At 46.8% G+C, this 20,725-nt stretch overlaps 1 protein-coding gene across 1 annotated transcript in view; it reads left to right on the top strand.

Moving 5' to 3' along the window:
• Nucleotides 1-20,096, top strand: part of LOC106837701 (liver carboxylesterase 1-like) — a 31,945-nt gene extending 11,849 nt beyond the window's left edge. The window contains exons 5-13 of the mRNA XM_044761518.2: nt 828-981; nt 2,661-2,765; nt 4,615-4,719; nt 11,253-11,393; nt 13,249-13,329; nt 13,593-13,740; nt 18,239-18,370; nt 19,365-19,437; nt 19,718-20,096. Of these exons, the coding sequence (XP_044617453.2) occupies nt 828-981; nt 2,661-2,765; nt 4,615-4,719; nt 11,253-11,393; nt 13,249-13,329; nt 13,593-13,740; nt 18,239-18,370; nt 19,365-19,437; nt 19,718-19,901 (1,123 nt within the window). The 3' untranslated portion in view covers nt 19,902-20,096. The remainder of the gene's footprint in view (nt 1-827; nt 982-2,660; nt 2,766-4,614; nt 4,720-11,252; nt 11,394-13,248; nt 13,330-13,592; nt 13,741-18,238; nt 18,371-19,364; nt 19,438-19,717) is intronic.
• The last annotated feature ends 629 nt before the right edge of the window (nt 20,097-20,725 follow it).

Below are 20,725 nucleotides of genomic sequence, written 5' to 3'. Positions count from 1 at the left end.
ACTTCTCATCTCCTTCTTTGCACCCACCCTAATCTAAGCCCTCTGTGTCTCTCACCTGGATTATTGTAACAACCTCCACTCTTATAATCCTGCTACTTTTATACTCTGTCTGATCTGCACAGTAGCCAGAGTGATCATCTAAGACACAGACGGAGTTATGACCTTCCCCTTCAGTGACTTCCCCCCTTACTTACAATGACATCCAGTCCTTACCAAGTCCCACAGGGCCCTCTCTAGCAGCATGTGCTATACTCACACTTTGTTCATTGAACCCGGGGGTCTCTGCACTTGCTGTTTCTTCCACCCGGAATTGTCTTCTTTGGATATTTGCAAAGATCTGTGCTCTCTCATTCAGTTGTCTACTCAAATGCCACAGCCTCAAAGAGGCCTTCCCTGGTCATGTTATCTGAAATAGGATCCTACTGCCCCACCTCTGCCATTTCCCTTACCAGATTTTATTTTTCCTGAAAGCATTTTCACTACCTGACATTAGATTCTATGCTTATCTCTTTATTAGTTTGTGATCCATGGTGTGAGCTCTGTGTAGTCAGAGGCTTGCCTGTTTTGCTCTCAGACTTGCTCCTGGCTCTTAGAAGATTGTTTGCACATAGCAGACGCTCAATAAATAGATGCCAGATGAAGGAATGTAGAACCCACCACGGAACAATGCTACAGGAGAGGAAGGCAGATGGAGAGCTCTGTGTCAGGGCAGTGGAAGTCCTGTCTCATTCCAGAAGGCTCACCTAGAGTTCCCAGCCCCATCTGTGGTCCTGAGAGCCCTGCCATGACATCTCTGTTCCCACTCCACCCTGTTCTCTTTCTCACAGCACAGGGGACGAGCACAGCCCCGGAAACTGGGGTCACTTGGACCAGGTGGCCGCACTGCGCTGGGTCCAGGAGAACATCGCCAACTTTGGAGGGGACCCAGGCTCCGTGACGATCTTTGGAGAGTCAGCAGGAGGTGAAAGTGTCTCTGTTCTTGTAAGTGTTCCCGGCCCTGTTGTGGCTGTGGATGGGACTTAGTGGAGACCAATCAATCTAGACATGGCACCTTTATTCACAAGACCTAGATTCAAAGCTGAGCCCACACTGCACAGCATCGGATGGTAGAGAGCTAATGGCCCAGCTCTCCTTGACCCCCAGGAAGCTCAGAGCTCAAACAGCATCGTGGGGCCATAAAAATATTCAGCCACACCTGCAACATTGCACATTTTCTAACTTGGTTGCTCTCTCTCTCTCCTTCCTAATCATTTTCCCATTAGGGCTCATCTCACTTCTCTTGGGATGTAGGGGTGGGAATGCATTATGAATAAGAGGAGGCAACCTTAAAGGTTGGGCAGAGTGTCATGGTTTGCCTTATAGCCATATACACGTCAAGGGGACACGGGCACAAAGATCGGGTCAGGGGCCTCCTCTGAGATGGTCTGAATGTTTCTCCATGCTCAGAGGGAAGGCAGTAGTCCCTGGGATATCTTGCTAGTGGTAGTGGGGCTGAGGGAAGCAATGGTGGAAAACCAGATTAGCAGGTGCTAGGAGCTGTAAGGAATCCTCCAGCTGCCTCACAGTTGAGCAGAGGGTCAGCACTATTACTGTTTGTTTTTTGGGTTTTTTGCTTTTTGGTGAGGAATATTGTCCCTGAGCTAACATCTGTGGCAATCTTCCTCTGTTTCTTATGTGGGATGCCACCAAAGATGGCTTGAGGAGTAGTGTGTAGAATCACACCTGGAATCTGAAGCTGTGAACCCTGTGCTGCCGAAGCAGACGGCAGGAATTTGACCACTATGCCATGAGGCCAGGCTGCTATTATTGTATTTTTAATACATGTATTGGTTTCATAGTTGAATACTCACAGGTATTCTTTTTGTGTTTTATAAAGTGGAGCAAAAGGAAAACCACAGAGAAGCTTAAAGGAGAAAAAAGTCATCCATAATCCCATTACCCAGGGATACCCACCGCAAACATTTTGACATGTATTTTTCTAGGCTTTTTCCATGACTCACTCTATCTATTTTTCTGTCTATCTACCCGTCTATCTGTCTAACTACCAGCTATCTGTCTGTCTAGCTATCTAGGATTTTTTTTTTAAGAAAATCATCCTTAGCATTATAACAGAACATAAATATTTTCCTCAGTATTAAGCACTCCTCCATAATTTTATTTTTATAGTATTTTAGTATTCCATGGTAAGATTGAAAAATAGCCTATTTACCAAATCTCATAATATTGAAAACTAATGTCATTTTCTACTTTACATTTATAAATGCCATGAGCATTCGTAGAAATCGTTGTGCACCTCCATGGTCATTTTTCTAAGGATATATTCTGAGTAATGGAAATGCAGAATCAGAACCGTGTCTTTAAAGTGTTGTTGGGAATTCCTAAGCGCCTTTCAGATACTTTTGATTGTTACAATCAGCATGTGCCGCTCACATCCTGTTCTGTCCCTCGCTCTGTGCTCCTGGCTGGCTCCAGCTGAGGGAGGTCTTCTTGGAGAACCGGGTCCTGGGGTCAGCCTGGGGAACAGGCCAGGCCAGGACCTGTCATGTCCACTGAGCCCCAGGGTCTCCAGGGGAGGGGCCAGGGCAGAGCTGTGGGTGAGACTAGCTCTTCAAGACCCCTCCTGTGAGCGTAAACTCTCTACATCTCCACTTTCCTCCCAGGTGTTATCTCCACTGGCCAAGAACCTCTTCCACCGGGCCATCTCTGAGAGTGGCGTGACCTCCACTGCTGGCCTGGTCCAGAAGGACTCGAAGGCCGCGGCTCAGGTGAGTCTCACGCTGGGACACCCCTGCACCCTTAGCTCTGCTTTCCTGGAGTCTTCAGGGGACTTTCTTGCCATGGGATCCAGCTGACATCCTCAAAGCATCACAGAAATAAGAATGGCTGTGTGGGAAAGGCAAGGAGACACCTCAGCCAACCTCCCAGTTATCTAGCTGAGCAACCTGGGGCAGAAAGTGGAAGGATCTGGCCAAGATCAGAGAGTGATGGGGGCAGAGCTGGAACTCAAGCTCACAATTCTGCACTGCCAGCACTGTGCACTGTCCACGGACCACACTCCCAAAATGTCCCAAGGTGGAGTGCCAGGCCAGAGAGTGGGCAGTGGACTGTTACTGTGTGTTGTGTCTCTCAGGGTCTCAGTTCTGGTGAACCCACTTTCAGCATGTGAGCCTGGAGGGGTTCCTCTCTGAGGGGCTTGTGACTGGGGGTGGTTCCTTATGACTATGGGAGAATTCACTCATTGATCCATTTAGTCATCAACGAATAATATTGATATACCCAATATCTAGCAACCTTAGGAAGCTTTCATTCTAACGCAAGGCACAAATTAATGAAAACATGACCAAACAAATTATAAAATGTTAATAGTAACAAGAGCAATAAAGGAGAGATACCTGGCGTCATAACAGAATCCAAAAGGAGCAGTTAGTCCATGAGTAGGGGAGGGTATCAGGAAAGGCTTCCTGAAAAGATAGTCAATGAGTTCAGATCAGAGGGATAAGCAGTAATTTACTTGGTGAAAAAAGAATATTTCAGGAAGAGGGAACAATATGTGTTAATGTCCTGTGACAGAAGGAAGTATCTCTAGTGAGAGAATGAGAAAGGCTAGTTGAAACCAGAGCAGAAGGAGCAGAGGGAACCTGGAGTGAGCTGAGGATGGGGACATTGCAGGGGCCGTGCTGCACAGGACCCTGGTGAGGACTTTGTCTTTTTCTGGAGACTGTTAGGAAGCCAAGGAAGAGTGAGCCACAGGAGGCTCTGCTGAGGAGAGCCCACTGGAGTCGGTGATGTGGGGCGTTTACGTAGGGCTGTGAGAGCTGGTTTCATGGAGCAGTGGGGGCAGCAACCAGATTTAAAGGGACTGATGAGCAGGAGGAGAGGAAAGGAAGACATCAGGAATTTTTAGAATTTTTGAGAATTTTTTTCAGAATTCTCTGTTCATAAACAACAGAAGCTCACTTGACCATCCTTTAGTTTTAAGGGGGAAAATATTTAAAGGAAACAGAAGTGGCAGAGACGGGACTGTGTTTCGCTATCAAACCGGAATAAGACATTGGCAAAATGAAGGGAATCTAAGACCCTTATTCTCTCTCTCAGTCTATCTCTCTCTCTCTCCTCTACTTCTCTCTGTGACTTTTTGTTTATTCAACAAATACATCCTGAGTATTGATTCTGTGTCAGACACTGTACTAGATTTTGGGGAGTCATGCACACTCTCCAAGTTCTCCCATTGTGGAGCCTGCCTTCTCTCCATCTGCATCTTCTCCTCTGGTCGCTTTGTAAGTGACTTCCCTGAGTGCAAATGTCTAGTAAGTGGATGAGCTGAGATGTGAAGCAGGACAGTGTGATTCTGGACTCCATGCTCTCAGCCCCACTCCCGCAGCCTCTCCTTAGATGTTCAGCTCTGAGATCCCTGTGCCCGTTCTAACACACAAGGTAACAGAGACAGAGGCTGTGTAATGGGCATGACTGGCACCAGGACCCACACCCACTGGTCTAGAGTGTTTTCTGCCACCCCAGCTGCCTTTAGAAATTGAGGTTGGGATGGAACAACTCTTTATTGACCAAGGGAAGAGACATGGCTCTGAATTCTGCGGTTGTCTGTGATCTCTGCAGCAAATTGCTGTGTTTGCTGGGTGTAAAACCACCACCTCGGCTGTCATTGTTCACTGCCTGCGCCAGAAGACAGAGGACGAGCTCCTGGAGACGTCGCTGAAGATGGTAGGTACATCTATTCTCGTTGCCGCAGCAGCCCCCACCCTGTAAACCTGGCTGCAGGCTTCATCATTTCAGCTGTCCCCTCACCCCAGAAAATCTAACTGGGACAGTGTCTCACCTCTCAGGAACAGTGTCAGCCTCTGAATATGAATGTGGAAATTCTTTTTTTTCTTTTCTATCATGAAATATCTCAATCATCAACAAAATCAAAAAAATAACATAGTGAGAATTGTGTAATATCCAGCAGCTTTATCAAATCTTATCATTTTGCCTATCTTAGTTTCAGATATATTTTTAAGAACTAAACATTCCACATTCCCAGAGGTAACTACCATCCTGAATTTGGGGGATGGGGACATTAAGAAAAAAGATTTTCAGAAAGGTTGACACAATTTATCTTGACTCATTTAGAAACTGCCTCAATTATAACCCAGTGGTGGCTTCTAGATTTTCTAGACTCTACCTCAATTGTGATTCTAGGATAACTACACATCCATCCATTCATCCATCCATTTATCCTTTTATCTTCTTATTTTCCATCTATACATCCACCAATGCATCCAATTCATCAATATAGTTTAATCAATTTAATATCAATGTATCCATAACTTTCATTCATGTATTATCAATCATCCTGCCACCATGTGTCCTCACTCCATCATCCATCTCTCTAAAATCAGTTATCCATCTATCTCCTATATGCAAGTTATCATCCATCTAGCCACTTATCCATCCAATTCACCCATATGCCATATATTAATAAACTCCATCAATCCATCCATCCACTTGTCCATCCATCTATCTATCCATCTACCTGTGCTGAGTGTATGACTGGGTAACAGCAAGGGTTATGCACACGAATTGGAGGCAGTGCCTGCTCACAGGGAACTATTCAATGAAAAAAACACTCATATACATCCTGGGTTAAGTATAGGGGGAGTACAGAAAGGGGAAACATTCATTATAGTCACAAGGATACTTCACAGAGAAGACAACATTTGAGGATTTATGGATGCCTATTGCAATGGGTCATCACAGGGAAGGCACAGCAGGACAGGTGCCCAGAGAATGCAACATCCAGGGACAATAGGAAATCCTCCCTTTGTGGGAGAAGGGTGTGAATGTGAGCCCAGGAGTAGCCTGAGCCCCTGGACTCTGTCTGCACCCTGGGCTCCTGAGGATACTCCTGGACCCCCGGACAAGCGTCTAGCGCTAGACTCTGCTCTATTTCCATGGGTTGAGTCCAGTGTGACCCTAAAATTGGATCCTGGGTTTTAAGGTTCAACTAAGGTGACCAATGTGTTCAAAGAATTAAAATAGAACTTTTTTCTCATGCCTGGAAAGAGGCAACTTTATTTTTGCAATTCTCCATGTGGCACGAGAGGACCTCTCATTTAAGAGTTGGGGTTCCTGGAAAAACCCAGAGAAACAATGAGCACGTGTTCTTCTTAGATCTTCTGAGAGCACGTGGGAGAGTTTCCATGATTATGCACTCCCCTCAACACACACACACACACACACACACACCCCTGGATGGTAAGGCTACAATCCATAATAGAGGGACCCTTACTGCTCACTTCCTCCATACTGATCAGACTTGTTAGTTACAGTGTGCAATAGGTGCATCTTGTGAACACACAACATAGAGAAGCGGAGGGTGGGGTGGATTTCTGTGAGCTTCAGTGAGTCAGGACTTTCTAATGCGAGATGTGCCTAGAGCAGAAAAAGGAATGTATTGTAACAGACTCTTCAGGTAACTACCTGAAAACTAAACTATAGTTCAGGAGTAGATGGCTTCAGGCATGGCTGAATTCAGATGCACATATGATATTAATAAGAATCTGTCTCCAACCCAAAGTTTTTTATCTCTCAGTGTTGGCTTCACTCTCAGGCAGGTGTGTCCCCTGGGGGATAAAGACAAGAACACACTCTAGAAGTATATTATATCTGCTTAGAAACCCTCTTTCCCAATAATCCAGCAAAAGTTTTTGGGTAAATTCTATTGGACTTACATGGCTTGTGCCCATCCCTGAGTTAGTCTCCGTGGTCAGGGGGATGCGGCACCCCAGGTCACACATAGAGGCCTGGATTCATGGACTGAGAGTGGGGAAGAAGGAGGTCCCTCAAAGGAAAAAGAGGATGTTGTCTCCTGAGGGAACAAGAAGGGGAAATGGTTGGAGGGCAGGGCAGGCACCACCACAGACATCCTCTCCAGAGCCCCCTCCCCCATCCTATGCCTACACCCTGTGCTCATGCCCAGGGCAGCCAGGGTCAAGCTTTTCTCCAGAAAGCCTTCACACCCACATATTCTGCCTTTGTCTTCACGGAAATTTCTCAGTCTTGACTTATTTGGAGAACCCAGAGAGGTAAGTACATTTAGTTTCTTGATTACAGGTTTGAAGTCTTGACACCTTCAAGCTCCACTTAAATAGGAATGAAAGAGTTCCCCTTGTGGACTTATAGTAACGTCCTGTGTTCATGCTGTTGAGGCCCAGACAAGGGTTGTAACTTGCCTGGATAACACAGCCAGGAGGACTAGAGGTAGGACTGGAACCCGATCTTCTGAGTCCCACTCCAGTGCTCCCGTTCATTAACTCTGTGCCCCTGAGGCCAGCCTAGCCCTTGTTTTTTACAGTTCTTGCTCCAAAAAATGGCTGCTTTAGAGAGAGCTGGACTAGAACCTTCCACTGTGGGGAGATGGAGATAATTGGGTAAGGGGTTTCTTCAGGAGCCTTCATTGAGGAGCCCAGAACTTCTCCTGGAGGCTGCAGGGCTGGTTAGCTGTGCAAGCTGCACTGTCTGCAGGGCCGTCAGGAAGGGAGCCAAGAATCTCAATCCTGAGGAACCACCCTGCTCCCAGCCAGGAAGAAACACCAGCAGCATCCTCCCCATCTCCTTCTTCCTCCCCTTCTGCCTTCTAACATGTTTCCAGATTCCAGTGGCGTTACCTCTGCAATGACTCACATTCCTGTCGTCTATGCTGTCTCCCTGGGGATGGTAGCACTTAGCTTAAAAGGTGTTGCAAGGATTAAATGAGATTCGCTCAGTCATTCAGCAAAGATTTAGTTAGCACTTACTATGTACCAGGAGCTGATTCAGGAATTGGAGATATAGCAGTGAAACAGGCACAATAGAGATAATGCCCTGCCTTCTGGAGTGAGGGAAGAATCAATAAACAGACAAATAAAATACATACTGTGTGTGATGTTGGGCAGCATTAGGGTGGAAAATTAGTTTGGAAATGGAGCTGGAGTTTGCCAGTGATTTGAATTTGCAAGGCATGATTGGGAATACTCCATGAGGAGGTGACATTTGAGCCCAGTTCTGGAGGAGGAGAGGAATCCAGCTGTCAGGAAGGCAGCAGGAAAAGTGATCTAGGCAGTTTTCTAGAGGGAAGAGCAGCTGTAAAGGCCCTAGTCAAGAAGCCAGTGTGGATAGAGTGGAGGGAAAGAGGAACAGGACTGAGGCTGAAAAGGGAATGGGAGGTGGGGGTGGTCCTTTAAACGACTTGGATTTTTATTCCAAGTGTGACAGGAAGTCTTGAGAGGGTCTTGAACAGAGCAGTGAGTGACCTTGGATGTTACAAAGGGCTCGTTGACAGCTGTGTTAAATGGAAGGTGGGGAAGGGGCAGAGCAGATGCAGGGACAGCAGCTGGGGCCCCTGGGCTGGAACAATCCCGGCAAAGAATCGCGGCGTCTTGCACAAGCCCACAGCAGAGGAGGTGGTGAGAAGGACTTGGTGCCCGGATATTTTTAAGTAACAACTGACAGGAGGTGCTAGTGGACAGAATGTGGAGCATAAGAAGAAGAGAAGGGATGAATCAGGCCCCTGGGTTTCTGACCTGAGCCAGGGGATGCAGGAGCCCCACACAGGACAGCCACCTACAGCCACTCTGCACAGCGGCCATCACTGCCATTTCCACTGTTGCTGGTGCCTGTCAGCCCTGCTGGACACCACCCTGATCAGGCCCTTGTAGTCTGCCTCCTGGGCTTTCACTTCCACCTCTACACTCCCTCCCACTCCCATGCCCCACGGTGCAGCCAGACTTAACCTTGTGGACCCAGGTCAGGGCATGTCGCCCCTTCTTAAAAGGCTGACCCTCCTTACGAGACAAGTCCCCTCACCTCTGTGGAGTTACCCTTCAAAGCACATCTGAGTCCCTGCTCTGTGCTGGACATGGTGCAGAAAGTTGCTGCACCATCTAATCTCTCTGTCCACGCCCCACAGCCTTCCTCCAAGCCCAGGGATGCTGGGGTCTGAGGTTCCTGGGATTAGTGCTACACACCTCGGTCACTGAACTCATGCCATGCCCACTGTTTGGAAAATCGTTCTTTCTCCAGGGCCACAGCAGATGGCAGGCATCTCCCCGATGTGGGCTGCCCTGTGTCTTCCTCCCAGAAGGAGTTGCTCCTCTAGGCAGCTTCCCACAGCAGCCCTTTCTGAACTGCACAGCCTTTTGAAGAAAGTAGCAGTAGCACCCAGATCCTTTGTCCCTATTGTCAGCCATATTGCATTCGGATGTGGGCCCTTGTCCTGCTGAGTCAGACTCATTTGACAGAACTTCTCCTCCGCAACCAGAACGTGCCCATCGTTGACCCTTTCAGAGCATATATACGTTGCTGGTCTCAAAGCCTGGGAATTGTCCAGTTTCACCTGCCATCCAGGGGGGAATATGGCACATAGCATGTGGAGCTGGAAATAAGGCCCATGCAGCTGATGTGTATGTGAGGGGTCTGTAACCACACCTCTAATGAGTAATAGCTAATGTTTATCCAGCCCATTCCAGGTACTAGGTACTGTGCTGAGCATTTTGCATGTGCTCAGCCATTTAAGCCTCACAACAACCAATCTTATAGATGAGGAAAGCGAGGCAGAAACAGGTGAAATTACTTTCCCAGGTCACCAGCTAGTAAGTGGCAGAGGCAGGTTTCAAATCCAGATAGTCTGGCTCCAAACCCATGGTCTTAACAACTTCTGTGACCAAATATGGAGCATTCCTGTACCCAGAACCAGCTTCCCAGGTGCTGACGTGTGAGTCAGGCTCGGCAGGATTTGTGGCCATGTAAATATTTCCCATCAAAGGTAAAACCGAAAATTAAGACATTTATGCACACAACGTGAGCCCATCCCTGATTCTTTTTCTCCTGCTGTTCCTCTCTGATAGGGAGCCAAGCCTCAGTTTAGGCACCTGGAGTGACGAGGAGCTCACTGCCTCCTTGAAGCAAAGCTTTCATCAAGAATAGCTCATGTTTAAATATAGAGACATAGGTACAGTCACTTGTCATTGATCATGAATTCTGTTTTTGTGAATCACCTACTCATTGAAATTCATTTCTTACTCCAAATCAATACTTGGGGCACATTTGTGGTCATTGATGGACGTGCAAAAAGGGGCAGGAACTGTGAGTCACATGATGACACGTATGTTCCCATCTGAGATCAAACAAGGCAACACACTGTCTTCTGTTTCGTGTCTCATACTATTAACAAATGTCCTTTCCAGGGTTCATTTAGTCCCACATTTTTCACATTCTTGTGCTTTCTGTTGGTGGTTTGTCTGTTTAAAATGGTCCCAGGCATAGTGCTAAGGGGCTGTCCAGTGTTCCTAAGCACAATAATGCCATGATGTGCCCAACATAGCAGAAAGTACGTATGTTTGATGACCTTCGTTCAGGCGTGGGTCACAGCGCTGTCAGCTGTGCGTTCAGTGTTAATGAATCAACCCTGCAGCCCATCCAGAAAAAGGAGGAAGAAATTTGCCGTGAGGCCCCTCTGGAAAGGCTAAAGCAACATCCATAGTGTGTGATGAAGCTGTGGAAAAACAGCTACAGTTGTGGTTTCATGAGAGATGATGATAAAGAGCATAGTGGACGGCACTGTCACAAGGCTGAAGGACAAGGAAATTACAGTCATATTACCCAGGGCCCAGGAAATGTGGAACACTTCTCAGCTGATGCTTTATTATAAATAAGAACTACAGATAACTAATTATGTATACTAAATGTATATTACGTAAGACCTCTTTAAACACAAATAAAACACGGCTGATGAAAATGTGACCAGTGGCTGGCAGGAACATGACCCCGTATTTCCCCTGGGAGCAGTGGCTCAGTGTTCGCTAATTCAGAGTTCACGGTGACTTACAGACCTAAACCACCACGAATAATGAGGACTGACTGTAGAGAGAGACACACATAGGTATACATACACTTTAATTGAAATACATGTAAAGTGTGTGTATATATATATCAATTATTAAATATATTTATATATTTATATATATTTGAATCTATATAAATGTGTGTATATGCATATATATTCCACTTTGAGGGAGACTTGCCCCCATCACCTTACCACCTCTAGTCCCTGATTGAAGTTCTGCCCTCTGGTCCCTTTGATGGGACCCTCAGTTCTGTGGTCACTGCCATGGGCATGCAGGTCTGTGGTGCTGGCCTTGTGCTCAGACAGGTGGAGATGAGGAGGAAGGTGTTTCCTTGAGACGAGAAGGGCAGACACTATGCTCCTTCTTCCCCAGAGCCATCCCTTCCTGCCCACTGTGGTTGATGGAGTGCTGCTGCCAAGGATGCCTGAGGAGATTCTGGCTGAAAAGAAGTTCAACACTGTTCCCTACATCGTCGGAATCAACAAGCAAGAGTTTGGCAGGATTATTCCAATGGTGAGAATGTGCTGGTGTCTTAGACTCACCTCCCCTGCCCTTCACATCACCTCTCCCATCTCAGGTCACAGGAGCTCTTCCTTCTCCAGACGCCCCCCCCCCCCCCAGGGTCCAGGGCAGCCATCACACAAGTTGACATTTCCATGGAAACCTTCTCTGAGATGTCCCAACTGTCACCTGCGTGTGTGGCCCTGGGTATTCCTGTCCCAAACACTCTCTGATTGTTCTCCAATCCAAGAATCCTGAAATGTCAATGCTGGGGGGCCTGTAGAGACAATCACGGGGCAGATGAGAAAACCGAGGCCTGGAACGGGAAGGAGCTCGGGGCTGAAGGAGTGTGAGGCTGGGGCCCTGCAGCCTCTCCTCCCAGGCTTGATGCCTTCATGGTTTCTCCATAAACTGCAGACATGCTCCTGGTCATCCAACTGCAAGCATTCAGAGGCGCTCGCTTCCTCCTGAGTTAAAATGACTGCTGACAGCTAGGAAGGGCTGTCCCTTCTGCCAAAGATCAAGCCGACAGGAATGTAAGTGGTGAGGACAGGTTTCATTCAGTTATATCACTGCAGTGGGGAAAAGAGTCCAGGGTGAACTGAGCTCAAGTCCCTGAAACAAAAGCTTGGGGCCTGTTCAAAGGGTCCATGTGCTCAGGGAAAGGCACGGGGTGTGCAGGGTAGTTTTTCTATGGGACTAGGCCACCTGGTTTAGTTAATGGTGTTCATTGGAGGAGAAGTAAACTTTCCTGTTTTGCTTTTTTGTTTTGTTTTTGCTTGAGGAAGATTGTCCCTGAGCTCACATCTGTGCCAATCTTCTTCTACTTTCTATGTGGGACGCCTGCCGCAGCATGGCTTGATGAGCAGTGTTTAGATCCACGCCCAGGATCTGAACCAGTGAACCTCAGGCCACTGAAGCAGAGCGGTCAAACTTAACCACTAGCCACTGGACCGGCCCCCACACTCTCTTGCCTTTACGACAGGAGACAGTGGTATATGTTGGAGCAAGGTGCCCAAAGCAGTTAGGTTTTCTATCCGCCCACAGGGACTGAGAGAGAGCAAGAGACATCCCCTCAGAGTTTGCTTTCAGAGAGATGGCTCTCCGGTCCTTGAGGAAACAGTTTCGGGTAGTCTGTTTACATCTTAAAGGTCAGAGAAAGGATTTATAGTTGCAAACTCTTTAAAGTAACTGCTCTAAGAGGGGGTTCAGGAACCTATCAACCTTTCAGCAGGTGTGGCTGGAACAAACAGTAAATTCTCCTGGTTGCAGGCGCTTTCTCAGGCAGGCATTTTAAGGGAAGCTGCGCCATCCTAAAGACAGGGTCTTAAGCTGCTAGAGCCTTGTTAGAGTTTCGAAAATTCTGTTACTCTAGAGATTATCTTGGAGCTGTTATATGCAGAGGGATGTATTCTCGCTTCAGAACAATTTCAGCAGTTACACGAAAGGACCAAAGCCATAATGGCAGGATTTGGGGCTCCCTCAGTTCAGCTGAGACAGGGAGGGTATTTGTGAGCTCTGTGTCCTCTGCCCAGAGCCCTCCACTTCCACATTAGCCTGGCTTAAGCCTTCCCACTCTGTTTTGATGACCATTGTGGGGACTCTAGCCTGACATATATATGCGCATACATACTGCAAAGAGCTGGGACATCTTTTCTTAATATCTGCTTTCTCTTGTTTGTACCCCTTGAGTATCTGGATATAACAAGTCAGTTTGATTAATTAATTTCACCCAAATCTTCAAAGACCCTGACTGTGAAGACATGACAAGGTGACCTTCAACCTGCATTGGTTTGGTTGGTTGGTCAGTTTGCTTCTTCTTGCTAATTCCCAATGATTCACGATTGCTTAACCATTGTTTTAACAGACGATGGGCAACCAGCTCTCTGAAGGCAAGATGGACCAGAGGACAGCCACGTCACTCTTGCAGAACTCCTCCACCCTCCTTGTAAGAGTCTAGGGAGTCACAGGAACTGGCTGAGACCTAAAGGTGGGAGGAGCTTGCCCCAAATCACAAAGCAATTAAATGGCAGAATGAGGACTGGGGCCAGAAAATTCTGCACCCACTTTTCTACCTTTCTTACCCACCACCCGAGGGGGGTGATATTTGCACAGGGCTCATGAGGCTCACCATTAACACAAGAAGAGAAGCTGTGTCATTTACTGGGGGGGGGGAGGGGGGTGGTCACTTTCACTCTTGACCCATTTCAGCACATCCCTGAGGAACTGACTCCAGTGGCCATTGAGAAGTATTTAGGAGGGACAGACAACCCTGTCAAAAAGAAAGACCTGTTCCTGGACTTGATGGGGGATGTGATGTTTGGTGTCCCATCTGTGACTGTGGCCCGGCTCCACAGAGGTGAGTCCTGACGATTGGGTAGGAGAGGGACACTGACTTCACCAGCTTCACTGTCTGTCCTGCGCGCCCCTCAGCATAGACAGATATGGGGAAACTGCTGAAGGTCAGGCCTGCAAGGCTTTTCCCATGTGGCCTAGGGTGGCATGTTGTCCTATGTTGGTTTCTACCAGAAGGTGACTCTGGGAAAAGGATGCAAATGCAAGTAGTTTATTTTGGAGTTGATCACAGAAGACACCAATAGGGGAATGGAGAAGTGAACAAGAAGTAGAAGGAAGCCAATTCATGCTGCCCTGTCAAGCAAGTACCTATGTGGACACTGGAGTTGGGGAGCTCTGGGAAACCCACAGAAGACGTTCTCAGGGTTATTCTGAGTGAGCGGCATGGGAGCTCCAGTATTTATCCCCCAACTCCCAGGAGTCATTGGTTGAAGGCTGTTCCCAAGTGGTTGTTAATTCTCTGGTGCTTTGACCCGCTGTACACATGGAAGGGTGGTCTCTGGTGGCCAAAGACCTCAGGTAAAGAGCTAGAGATGCCAGGGGTGGAAGTCAGGCTGGCACGTCCAGAAGTCGAGGATATGGTGAGGCATTGACAGTGTCTGCTACAAGCACTGCTTGCTTGAAATTTTTGTAGTCCATGGGGCTAGAGCAAATCTTAGAAGATGCATCTTGAAAGGTCCAGAATTAGCTTCAAACTAATTCGTTAACTGATGGAGCTACGGGTAAAATGAGGACAAGCAGAAGACCAAGAGGGCTGCCCGGGACCAAGAAAGCTGAAAGAAATGAGTAGCGGGAGGTGTGGGGCCAGGTGGTCTGGCGAGGGTCAACGTCTGCGGCTGGCTTTTGTCCAGCCTGGTGTGTGCTGGGTCTACCACAGGACCTCCGACACTGACCCAAGGCTGTGTGAGTGGGGTGTGAAGTCGGGGTGGATGAGCTCACCTAGAGAGAAGGTGTCCCTTCTGGGTCCCTTTCTGAGGTCCTCACAGAACCCTTCCTTTTCTAGGAGCCCTCCTTCAACTAGTCTGCAAGCCAGGAAATGCTTCTCTGCTCCAGACCTCTCTCTCTAACCTTGCTGGGAGGGCTGTAAATTAAGGACATGATGAGCAGGGTGAAAAGTAGCTACAGCTGACCTACCATGTCCCCGAGCACTAGGGACAGTAACGTACAGGTGCTGGTTAGCACTTCCCCCTCCCAAGGGTCCTGATGAAACTCTTCAGCCAGGGGCCATTGGGTCAAACCTGTTCTTTCACGAACTTGGTCTTTCCTCTTCCTACCTGTCTGATTTGCGGTATCCCTGTCTGCATCATCTGCTGCTCCAGCCACACCAGACTTGTGTTTTTCATCTGAAATCGCATGACTTTGAGTTCAGGGTCTTTTAACAGCACTACACAGATTTTGTCAACATTATTCTTTCCTTTGGGTATTCTTTTTACTGTCTTTTTGATAAAAAAAGAACTTTCTGAATATAAAATTTGTATATAATGACATATAATATATTATAGTTGTGGAAAGTTTTGAAAATATGGAACGCATAAAGAAAAAATTAGATATAACTTGTAACACCTCCACCTAGAAGTATCTGCCATAAATTTTTTTGTTGTTTTGTTTTGTTTTTGAGGAAGATTAGCCCTGAGCTAACTAGTGCCAATCCTCCTCTTTTTTCTTTTGCTGATGAAGACTGGCCCTGAGCTAACATCCATGCCCGTCTTCCTCTACTTTATACATGGGATGCCTACAACAGCATGGTGTGCCAAGAGGTGCCATGTCCACACCCGGTATCCAAACAAGTGAACCCCGGGCCACTGAGAAGTGCAACATGCGAACTTAACTGCTGCACCACCTGGATGGCCCCTCTACGATAGATTTTTGATATGTTTTCTTCTATTGATCTTTCTGTGTTTTACATAAAATTTAAAAATTAATTTATATTATGTTTTTGTTCATAGAACACTATATTGTTGGCTTTTCCTCAATGTCAGTAAAAGCTCATCGAAGACATCCATCATTTCATTGATTAAAATTTATTTTAGTACTTGGGGCTGGCCCAGTGGTGCAGTGGTCACTTTCGCCCATTCGACTTCGGTCACCTGGAGTTCACAGGTTCAGATCCGGGGCATGGACGAAGCACCATTCATGAAGCCATGCTGTGGAAGCATCCCACATACAAAATAGAGGAAGATGGGCACAGATGTGAGCTCAGGGCCCATCTTCCTCACCAAAAAAAAAATTATCTTAGCATTCCTATCATATTGGATATTTTGGCTGGCTGCTCACATTGTGATGCCAGAAAAACATTCTTCTCAGCCTGATTTTCATAAATCTTTAGTGTGGTCTCTAATAATTTTCCAGGGATTGGTTTTTAGAAGTAAAATGACTAGGCTGGGATGTAGGAGCATATTAAAGTTATTGATACAGATTGTGAAATTGGTTTCCAATGTTAAAAGGTGGATTTCTTAATTCTCTAACCTGGGACACTCAGGCTAAAAAGTAAAAATAGCACTGCCAATTTCATAAGCATTTCCTCCCCAAAAAGAACAAAAAGTAGAGATCATCACACTGTTTCAATTGGCATATTTTTGATTACTAGCTCTCTCTTTCCTTCTGCTTGTCTCATTGTTCCCAACTGTAATTATCTAAATCTGTGCCTTACTTAACTTTGAAGACGTGTTGTGATTGTAAGGATCTTATAAATCTCAGTGGTTTAAGGCAGAAAGTTAAAAAATAGAGAAAAAGAAGTATATCTTTTGGGCAGTGTTGTGCCAAAAATAAGTTCTCTCATTCACAAAAGATCTCTCCTCTATGGCTGTGTTCTGAGCTCCTCTCTAAAACGTTTGGGCGGCAGAGGCGAGGTGAACCCCTCCTTTCAGGGAGCTCTGCTTGACCTGGAAGCAGCTGTTTAACAAGTGGATTCCTGAACTGCAGGGGATTGCTTCTTCCAAACATCTCCTCTCCCCAAACCAAGGGTGCAATGATGGGGTGTGGGAGGCAATTAAATAATTTATTCTACTTCCTCATGTCAGCACAGCATGTATTGTAAAATCATGTGGATGACTATTTAATGATGTCAACAAATGATTATAATATTTACATAATAGCATATACAACATTGTCTCAACTTTATATACATAAGAGGAACATGTGGGGCTGGCCCCATGGCCAAGTGATTAAACTTCTGGGTGCTCTGCTTTGGTGGCCGGGTTTGTGAGTTCAGATCCTGGGTGCAGACTTGCTCCACTCGTCAGCCATGCTGTGGAGGTGACGCACAAACAAAGTAGAGGAGGATTGGCACGGATGTTAACTCAGGGCTAATCTTCCTCAAGCAAAAAACACCCAAAAAGCAGGATATGTGCTAAAATATTAACAGTTTTCTCTGAATGGTGAGATTATATCAGATCTTCCTGTACATTTTCCTTTTTTCTGCATTTCCCAAATTTGTTACTCTGTCCAACAGGGGGAAAACTTGTAAAGTTTCTCTACCAGCCTGACTTGGGATACGGCCCTTAACTCCTCAGAGGCAATATGATCTATGCAAAGTGTCAACAGCCATGGCCAGGTGGCCTTTGAGTTACACCTGAAGGGGCAGGGATGGGCAGCTCTGGTGAAGCAGTCAATAGAAAAACTGACATCTCCGGGACTTGGAGAGGGGGAAGTGAGAGAGGGGGCAGGGGAGAGGAGGAGAGAGGGCAGGAGAGAGGCAACGTTGTCCTTCCTCAGCCTCTTTTCTCTCTTCTGCCACCACCTTAACACTCCCCAGGCCAAGGAAGAAGCAAGACATGTGAGGTGACAGAGAAAAAGGAAGAGCTGAGTTTCTGGTGCCCTGAGACACAAGACACAGATTGTCCCCTTTCTTCATGTGTTTGTATTTAAATATTTGTGCTTTCAGACCAGCAATGTGGATTTGCTTCATTTTTCTCAGAATGGGCCAGAAAAAACACTGGAAACTCTCAAAACTGGGCAGAACAGATGACTACTGTTGCACAGCAGGGATTCTCCAAAGGAATGAAAACTAGCCTGTTATCAATGAAATCCAGTAGTGTAAACTTTATGGTTGTAGGTGTTCTTGAGTGTGGATGCATCAGTGGGCAAAGGAGTTTATGTGAATTGACCAAGTGCCGCTATAATGATGGTTATTTTGAATGGCTCTATCTAGTGTTTCAACAGTCATTCATTCATTCTTTTAATATTCATTCATTCATTCGACAAACACTGGCTCAAATCCCATTCCACCTCCACCAGCTATACACCCTTAAGCAAGTGACAGAACCTTTGCAAAATACTACTTCTCCATTACGCTGATAACCAGGACTTTCCTGCAGGGACACACAGTGTCCAGCACACGGCTGACACTCACAATGGCAGCTGTTATTAATATTGTTGTTGTTGTATACTCAGGACACAGGCGTGCCACCAATTCCCTGAGTGCTCAGGGCCCCCAGAGACCTTGATACCATCCAGGTGTGCATCAGGTAAAATGAACTGTGTGTGAATCCATGTCTTCTCAGATGCCGGAGCCTCCACCTTCATGTATGAGTTTCAGTACCGCCCAAGCTTTTCATCAGCCATGAGACCCAAGACGGTGATAGGGGACCATGGAGATGAGATCTTCTCGGTCTTTGGGGCCCCATTTCTAAAAGGTGATGTCCCATTGGTGACTACAAACTTCAGATTAGGAGATCTGGGTACAAATCTCAGTTTGGTGGCCTTGGGAGAGTTACACCTTCTCTCCAGGTCTTAGTTTCCCAAATTCTCCATAACAGAGTTGAACAAGAAGCGTCCCCAACCTTTCTCTTGCTGCACCGTGCATGATAGAGAATGTATGTCCATGTGCCCTCATTCATGGTCACTACAAGAATCCAGAGCTGAGCATCAGTGAGACAAGCGGTTGGTGACTTGTCAGGTCCGGATCAAGGACGAGAATGCCACCACCCATTTCCGCTCACAAGAGCATAGCAGATTGAATTATAGAAAGGTTAGAATGGGTGTGGACCTTGAATCAGGGCTACTGTGTGTCTATTTACCTATCCAACAATCTGTCCATCTTTCTAAAACTCATATCTTTTCAAACTTAGTATGTTAATAATATAATATTTTAAAGAAAACCTTTCACAAATGTCTTCAATGCCTTAATTATCCACAGTGAGGGATGTATCACATGTGACCCACCTCAGGGCTATTTGTGATACACCAGTGCCTCTGGGGATTTCCAGGTTGGGTGAATCTTTAGGACCATTACAGCTCTGTTATTTATCAGATTCTGTGGAGATGTGGGTGGGTGAAGGATATTGAGTTAAAACTCAAAGGAGAACAATCTTATGGGGTGGGGTTGCTGTGGTGCAAAGCCTGGGGTACAGCATTGTGACTCTGAAGGGGACGGCAAGGGCTGGTAGGCACAGAAGACAAACGCCACCCACCCATGGACTGGCTGCAGCCCTTTATTAGATCAGTAAGTCTCAAACTTGAAGCGCACATACATTACCCAAGATCTTCTTAAAATGCATCGTTTGACTGAAGAGGTCTGGAGTAAGGACTCAGATTCTGATTTCCTAACAAGCTCTCAAGTGATGCTGCTGCTGAAGGACCATGAACCACAGTTTGAGTAGCAAAGGCTTTTTGTCTCCTTCCCCACAGAGGGTGCCTCAGAAGAGGAGATCAAACTCAGCAAGATGGTGATGAAATTCTGGGCCAACTTTGCTCGGACTGGGTGAGCCTGACAGCAAAGATGGAGCAGGGATGGGAAGGGGTATGGCATATCTATTGGGAAGAGTAGCTTCTAACGTTTGATGGTCAAACTCCTAGACCTGTGTTCTCTGACAGGAGAGCTCTCTAAAAATGGACAGGCTGCCCAGGAGATAGTGAGCTGCCTGTCTCTGGAGGCATACGAGCCTCTAGGCAGAGATGACACCAGGCATCCCTGAAAATTTCAAAGGATTGTTGGGACCACACAGTAGATTTGGAGAATATCTCTTTGATTCTGTTCCCAGGAACCCCAATGGTGAGGGGCTGCCCCACTGGCCAGTGTACGACCAGAAGGAAGGGTACTTGCAGATTGGTGTCACCACCCAGGCAGCCCAGAAGCTGAAAGATAAGGAAGTGGCTTTCTGGACCGAGCTCCTGGCCAAGAAGGCAGCAGAGAAGCAACACCAGACAGAACATGTTGAACTTTGAATACGCTACCTGTCAGGCCTCAGGGGCCTGGGGGAGCCAAGACAGTGTGTTCTACTAAATTTGCTTAAAGTCCAAAGAGGCACCTTATTGTGGAGGCTGGGGAATTGTCTGGTGGGGGTGGACAGAGACCAGGGAGTGGGAATTTCTGTATGTGGCCTAAATTTTTGAAATAAATGTTCTTTAGGAGACCAAGTGAGTGTCTGTGTCTTGAACTGGAGAGTAAACCATCCATCCTCATTAGAGAGAAGCATGAAGAGAGAGGGCACTATCTGCAGGGAGTTGCCTCTGACAGGTCTGACTTGGCCTCTGGACAAGCAGAGCAGCAGGCTGGGCCCTGGGACACTTTGCATCTGCTCCACGTCTCTAGGCCCTCAACACCTTCCAACAACAGGATGTGGGTTGGCCAGAGTGCAGTGTCATTGTCCTCCCTGTGGAATTACCTGTAGAGATGGAGAATGCACAAATCGAAGATGTACCTGGAGTCTGGGGGTAGGGGAAGTGCCATGGTGACCCTATGCCACTGTTGTGTTGCCTTTAATAACCCTTCCACAGGTCTACACGTCTTTCTCCAACATACACAGTACATTCCCAGTCCTTTCCCTGAGGCTGTCTCTTCCAGCAGTTCATCTGGACCCCTTCAGCAGCTGCACCACTAGAAGTGCAAACAGTGACCATCTTGGAGTGAGTCCCTGAAGTATCACCCTAAAACTGCCTCTTTCAGCATCTCTGGGCTGACTCCTGGCCTCTGCTACTTGTAGAAAGCACTAATGAGTGACACTCGCACCCTAACAGCAAGAAAAAGCTGGATATTCTCAAAATCATGA

This window comes from Equus asinus, chromosome 28 (assembly GCF_041296235.1).
Source record: "Equus asinus isolate D_3611 breed Donkey chromosome 28, EquAss-T2T_v2, whole genome shotgun sequence".
In the NCBI taxonomy this organism is placed as follows: Eukaryota; Metazoa; Chordata; class Mammalia; order Perissodactyla; family Equidae; genus Equus; species Equus asinus.
The sequence above is the reverse complement of the archived record's forward strand: the minus strand, read 5'-3'. Positions and strand labels throughout refer to the sequence as shown.